General features: G+C 38.8%; 1 protein-coding gene across 1 annotated transcript in view; it reads right to left on the bottom strand.

Moving 5' to 3' along the window:
* Positions 1-7,302, bottom strand: part of lrrc45 (leucine rich repeat containing 45) — a 108,785-nt gene that overhangs the window by 90,886 nt on the left and 10,597 nt on the right. Inside the window, exon 6 of the mRNA XM_037691552.1 lies at positions 347-405. Coding sequence (XP_037547480.1) covers positions 347-405 — 59 coding nt within the window. The remainder of the gene's footprint in view (positions 1-346; positions 406-7,302) is intronic.

The raw sequence follows: 7,302 nt of genomic DNA on the forward strand, positions 1-7,302 counted from the left end.
TCGTTGATTCAGATGGTTAGGTTAATAGCTTGTTTAGAGAACCTTTTCATGATATGCTAATTTTTTGGGACAGGCATTTTGGGTTTTCATGAGCTGTATGCCATAATCATCAGTATTAAAACAATTAAAGACCTGAAATATTTCAGTTGGTGTGCAATGAATCTGAAATATATGAAAGTTTCATTTTTATCATTACATTATGGAAAATAATGACCTTTATCACAATATGCTAATTTTTTGAGAAGGACCTGTATATTCACCCCCATTGTATATTACATTATGTGGAGGTTGTGTTTTACAGCTACATATTAAACAAAAAGTTTCTGTGCTCAGTAATTCATCTCACCTATTGGACCGTCCTATTTCGTCTTTCTGCTTCGCTATGGTCTCCATCAGACTAAGGAACTGAGGAAAGGACGGAAACAACATGGTTAATTTATAACATTTCTCTTTTGGTATTTGTTCTCAATTTGTTTTAATTTATTAATTTATTATAGAGGCGTGGGCCTGAAGGCAGCCTAATGTACATGTTTTTGAACTGTGGGAGGAAACCGGAGAAAACCCACACAAACATGAGAATATGTTAACTCCACACTGAAAGACCCAAGATCCAGACCAGGGATTGAACCCAGGACCTACTTGCTGTGAGGCAACAGTTTCAATTCATTTCAATTCAGTTTATTTATATAGCGCCAAATCACAACAAAGTTGTCTCAGGGCACTTTACAGGAACATTCACATAAAAGCCAGTTAGTAAAGTTCTCTATCTAAGGAATCCAGCAGACAAGTTGAATCTTGGCTTCGTTGCAGTCTCCCATCCTGAGCAAGCACAGTGGAGACAGTGGAAAGGAAAAACTCCCTTTTAACAGGAAGAAACCTCCAACAGAACCAGGATCAGGACAAGAGACCATCTGCTTTGACCGGCTGGTTGAGAGGACAGGAAGGAGAGACAGACGAACATAGAATGGTAGGTCCAGGTATAGGTGCAGGTCCAGATAGAGGTCCAGGTGTATCTGAAAGACAAAAAAAACCACGTTAAGGATAGAAAAAATAATAACTAATAAAAAAACAGGCTGAGCAGAGTAAGTAAAGACAGCAGCAGAGTGAAAAGTATAGTCAGTTTGTCCCCCAGCAGTCTAAGCCTATAGCAGCATAACTAAGGGACAGCCGACCCTAACTATAGGATTTAGCAAAAAGGAAAGTCTTAAGTCTAGTTTTAAAACTGGATAATGTGTCAGCCTCAAGGACAGAGATTGGAAGTTGATTCCACAAGAGAGGAGCCTGATAACTGAAAGATCTGCCTCCCATTCTGTTTTTGTAAATTCTAGGAACCACAAGTAAACCTGCAGCCTGACAGCGAAGTGCTCTGTTAGGAAAATATGGAACAATAAGATCTGTAATATAAGATGGAGCTAGGTTGTTGAGAGCTTTGTAGGTTAGAAGTAAGATTTTGAATTCTATTCTGGATTTGACAGGGAGCCAATGGAGAGAAGCTAAAACTGGAGAGAGATGATCTCTCCCAGTAACTCCAGTTAAGGCTCTGGCAGCAGCATTTTGGATCAACTGAAGACGTTTTAAAGAAGTATTTGGACATCCAGATAATAAACCATTGCAATAGTCCAGTCTAGACGTGACAAATGCATGGACCAGTTTTTCTGCATCATCTTTAGATCAGATGTTTCTAATGTTAGTGATATTACGCAGGTGGAAGAAGGAGGTTCTAGTAACGTTTTTAATGTGGGGGATAAAAGACATGTCCTGATCAAAAATAACACCAAGATTTTTAACATTAGAGCTGGAGGACAGATTAATGCATCTAAGGAGGGAGAAAGACTGAAAAATTCATTCCTAAGGTGCTCAGGTCCAAAAACCAAAACCTCAGTCTTGTCTGTTCAACAGGAGAAAATTAAGGGTCATCCAGGTTTTTATGTCTTTAAGACATGCTTGTAGTCTAAGTAGCTGATTGCATTAATTGGGTTTAATGGACAAATATAATTGTGTGTCATCAGCATAACAATGAAAATTTATCCCATGCTGTTTAATAACTTTACCTAATGGAAGCATATATAAAGTAAAGAGTATTGGTCCAAGCACTGAGCCCTGAGGAACTCCATGACTAACTTTGGTGTATGAAGAAGATTTATTATTTACATTTACAAACTGGAATCTATCAGATAGATATGACAAACTATTTTGGAGCTGTTCCTGTAATCCCAACATCATATTCAAGCCTCTGTAGTAAAATATTGTGATCAACTGTATCAAATGCAGCACTGAGGTCTAACAGGACCAGTGTAGACACAAGTCCATTGTCTGAGGCCATGAGAATATCATTAGTGACTTTTACTAGTGCTGTTTCTGTGCTATGATGAGCTCTAAACCCTGACTGAAACTCCTCAAACAGATTATTTCTTTAGTGATAAACACTAAGCCATTGTGCTTCTTAATATACATTGTTTTCATTTATTCTAACCTGGATGAAATTAATTAGATCACATTTTACATTTTGTTATCCGTTAGAGTGGTTAGTTCACCCAGAAAAAAAAGAAGCACAGATGAGGTACAGACAACATTAAACAGTCATTTTAAACAGATTTTTTTCTCACTGGCTCTGTAACGAGGCGCACGCATTCTCTTCCCTCTGCCTGTTCTCCTCATGCTTTTTTGCTCTCTGTGTATCGGAGCAGCTCCTATTTTTACACATCTTACGAAATGAAAACTACTGTTTTGAATCTGACCAACTGGACTTTTGATGCAAATGACAAAATTTTCTCAACAAAACGACAGGGACCTGGAGAACCCTCATCTTCTCGGACAACACGCATGCAGCTGGACATATCTCTGGGGAGTGGAATGTGATGTGTCTACCTCTGCTGTCGATCGAGGACGCCAAAATTGCATATAATTGGATTTATGATAACAGATTTCCTGTTTTTGGAATAGTCTGGATCCTGGTTTATCAGTATACAAAGAAGACGGCCGCAGCTAATCTGGCCTGGTCAGGCTGCTGCCTATGTGAAGGTTTGGCTCGTGCTTTGAGGACTCAAAATCAGCTGATTTACGAGCTAAACCATAAGATGGAAGTGATTTGTATCTTAGGCCACCTGCAGCTTTGAGACTCATCAGCATGAAAACGACCTTGAAGAGGCTCTTAAGCACGGACCAGTAGAATGCACCTTAATCTGGCCATTTCTGACTTTGGAAGTACCAGTAAAGACTCAAGGTTGACAAAAAAAAAGTCTGCCTCAATAAATCAACAATTGTGGATTATCTGAATCTGACTCCCCGGCTGGCCTCGAAACAGACAGACTTATCATTTTCTCCTGGGAAATGTGTAAACTAAGGAAAAGCTTCGTCTATCGCACCCCTCCCCCCTTCTGTGGCATCTTATCAAAAATGAGCCAGCTGACCATCATCTTATCATCTTATCATTTTATCAGGACAATGGACTATCTGTTAGTGCTTCATGGACCGCCTCTTTGTCAATGCATATGTAACGTGTTCATAAATGTGCTGCTGGCAGAGTCTTTTGATGTCTTAAATTGTGTCCTGTTAGGACAAGGTGTGAAGAGATCTTTTTTGTAATGCCATTATCCTCTCCTCATGGCTTTGACCCTTTTTCTATCTAAAATATATTCTGAAAAGGATAAGAAGGCCGTGCTTTATACCAGCAGCTACGTGCACTCTGTCCATCTTTCGGACGGCTGTACGTACATGTTCTCGTTGTATCTCGGTGCAATGATAATAAAGATTATTCTGATTCTGATTCATAAAAAGCATATAAAATGAAAAGTAAATAAAAGTAGTGATATAAAACAAATTAAAAACAAGCTAAAGGGTAAAATACTAATGACACCAACACCCTTCTGACCTTACACAATTAGAATTAAAAGCCATTGGGAAAAAAAAGTAGGGACAATAGAAAAAAATGTGAACAAAAACAGAATGCAATAATTTTCAGAACACATAAACCCATATTTTATCCACAGTGAAATATAGTTTCATGCACTTTGCTGGGGCTAAAACAAGAGCACCATAAACATCAGAGAAAACACATTTTCTACAAGTTTCTCAAGATCCAAAAATAAAAGTGAATTTGGGGTTAACATGTTTGTATACCTCCCGAACATTGTGGTCTCAACATTGTAGGGTCTCATCCTTTACAAATGACACAGTTCTGTTAAAAGTCAAGCCACAACCTTCTGCGTGAACTGAGGCTGTTTGTAGCCGAGTGCAAAGTGGTCAGAATAAGAATCAGCTGCCAGTCTGACACCATAGGCAGACCTGGCTCCAGAAGAATTTAGCTGGGGGGGCTGAGGAATATTTTGGGGGCCCAGAAAATAGTCATTTTATTTTATATAAACGTTTATGTAACCTTGCAACTAAAAATAACCATATGTTGTTTATTATTACAAAACAAATAACTTTGTGACATATCATCATCATAAAATGCTGAGAAATTGTGCTCAAGTTTGCATAAACAATTTTCGCATAAATCTTATAAACTAGCATTAATCATTGTGTTTGAAACACATTAACACCAGAAACTTGAAGGCAACTGTACATGAACTGCTCCTGAAGAGAGGTGAAAATGTTTAAAAAATACTGAACAGTTTTAATATTTCCACTCTTTTGTTGAACAAACCTGACATGCAAATAAAAAAAAGTCCATTTTGTCATATTATCTTATCAAAGTGCCTTCTTCTCCTTCTTCTTGTGATATTATTAGCGGTTGGGAAAAAAGCAACATTTCTCCTAGATTTCCTTTAATTCCACACATTTAAAACATGTTTCTCACCAAGTTTGTGTAAATTCAACTGTGGGTTTTAAAGACATTTTAACTTTAATACACTTTAATACAGAGCGTCAGGTCGGCACTATTTATAGAGAAATAAAAAACATCACCACTAGACTTTTTTACTTGTGTTCAACACTACTCATCTAAATGATGTTTCTCATAAAGCTTGAGGACAATAAGGTGTGGGGGTTTAAAGATATTTCAACTTTAATGCACCTGAACACACAGAGTCTCTTACACCAGCAGCGTCTAACAGCCTCACACTTATTGCTAAGCTAAGATGCTACAGACGTAGCTCCTCTCAAGCATCCTCCTAACATGAATATATCTTTATGACCACCCCTCCCGGTCAACAACTACCCATATTAAGCCCGTGGGGGTGGGGGTGGGACATGTCCCCCTCACATATAATGGTTGTGACGCCTATGAGTCAATACATTACATAGGTTCAACTTATTTACACAGTTTTGTAATCTGTCTTGGGTGGGGTGGCCGGATACCTGAATGGGCAAGAAGGGGTTCTCTGCAGACCAAAAGTGGGCATTTCTAGAGGGCAAGCACCGATTGGCTAACTTCATATTTGTCTGCAGAGATACCTACTTGGGTCCGACCATAGGTATCAACCCAATAAAGGTGGGATGCTCCTTTCAGGGTGGGGGTGAGTCTTTACCTCAAATAGAAGAGTTAAATCGTCTTTGTGTCTTCTTCACTAACAGCACAATGGCAGACTGTTAGCACTGCTGCCTTTCAGTGAGAAGATTCTGGCTTGAACACCAGGTTGGATGCTGATGCTTCAGATACATCAGTTTCCTTCCACAGACCAAGAACATGCATCTTAGGTTTTTGGTGGCTCTTAAGGGGCCCTACGGTTAGGTAGACTGGTGTGTCACCCCTCTCACCCAGTACTACTGAAGATAAGCACCAACACCCCCTGACCTTACATGATGGATGGAATGTTTTAATATTAAAGTAAAATATAACAAAAACATGCATTCATATAAGAATAGATGAAAACTACAAAGTTCCTGGAGAAACTTTGACGAGGACTGTCAGGCTGCTGCTGATTTAAAATTCTAATTTGACAGTAATATGTGTTTGGGTTCGCTCTCAGCTACCACTATACCAAATTTCAGCTGAATCGCTTTAAAAATGGCAGAGTTATGGTATTTTTTTCTTTTAGCTAAGGTGGCCATCTTGGATTTTTGATTTTCATTTAGAGTCTATTAGGGTTTGTTGTCAGCTACCAATACGCCAAATTTCAGCTAAGTAGCTCTAAAAATGGCAAAATTATGGAATTTTTTCTCTTTTAACTAAGGCGGCCATCTTGGATTTTTGATTTGGATTCACTATATGATAGCGTACATTCTCAGCTACAACCTCGCCAAATTTCAGCTCCGTATGTGTCAAAATGGCTGAGTTAAAGCCATTTAAATGTAGCATTGGTGGCCATCTTGGATTTTTGATTTTCACACAGCATTCTCAGCTATCACCACACCAAGTTTCAGCTTAATATCACTAAAACTGACCAATTTATAGTTTTTTTGTTTTTTGTCTTAGGCAGCCATCTTGGATTTTTGACTTTCAGTCTATCAGGGATCAATCTCCGCTACCAATACGCCAAATTTCAGCTCAATATATTTAAAAATGGCAGAGTTGTCATATTTTTTCTCTTTTAGCTAAAGCTTGGATCTTGGATATTTGATTGTCATTAGGAATGTATAACAACTCACTCTCAGCTACAACCATACTTAATTTCAGCTCAATATCTCAAAGAACGATGGAGTTATAGTCAACTTTATGTTTGCTGACGTAGCTGTGGCAGCCATCTTGAATCAAAATGGCTCCAAATGTTAAAAAGTTCTAGCGATACATCTGATGATTACTTTCTGTGAGTTTCAAACAAATCCAACAATGAGATTCTGTTTTATAACTCAATCTCAATCTCAGGGGCTGAGGTGGAGTAGAAGCAGGGCAGCCGACTCGGGACCCTGGCCCTGGGCTTGATCCCCAGTCATTGCACACCTGGTGGTGTCTCTGAGCAGGACACCTCATCCTCAGTTGCCCCCTGGGCACCCTCAATAGCTGCCCACTGCTCCACCTGGTGGTGGTGGATCAGTTAAATGCAGAGCGCCAATTTCGCCATTGTATGGAAACATACAATGATGGCAATACATACACATTATTATATCTCAAAGATTGACCGAGCTACAGGTCCTTCTCAAAAAATTAGCATATTGTGATAAAGGTAATTATTTTCCATAATCCTTTGGTTTTGGTTGTCAGCAGCAAACTGGTTGATCCACTCTGAGAAGGTGCTATTTAAGAGACTGAGCTGAAAACAGCACCTCAGACTGAGGAAGTCTCTTGGATGAGAGACGAAACGTTTCTCGATTTTTTTGCTTTGTTTTGTTTTTTGTTTTTTTGAAAGTCCAGAGGACCAGATTGAACTTTTTTGGATATTTTCCATAATGTAATGATAAAAATGAAACTTTCATATATTTCAG

This window comes from Nematolebias whitei, chromosome 17, assembly GCF_014905685.2.
Source record: "Nematolebias whitei isolate Nwh7 chromosome 17, NemWhi1, whole genome shotgun sequence".
Classification (NCBI taxonomy): Eukaryota; Metazoa; Chordata; class Actinopteri; order Cyprinodontiformes; family Rivulidae; genus Nematolebias; species Nematolebias whitei.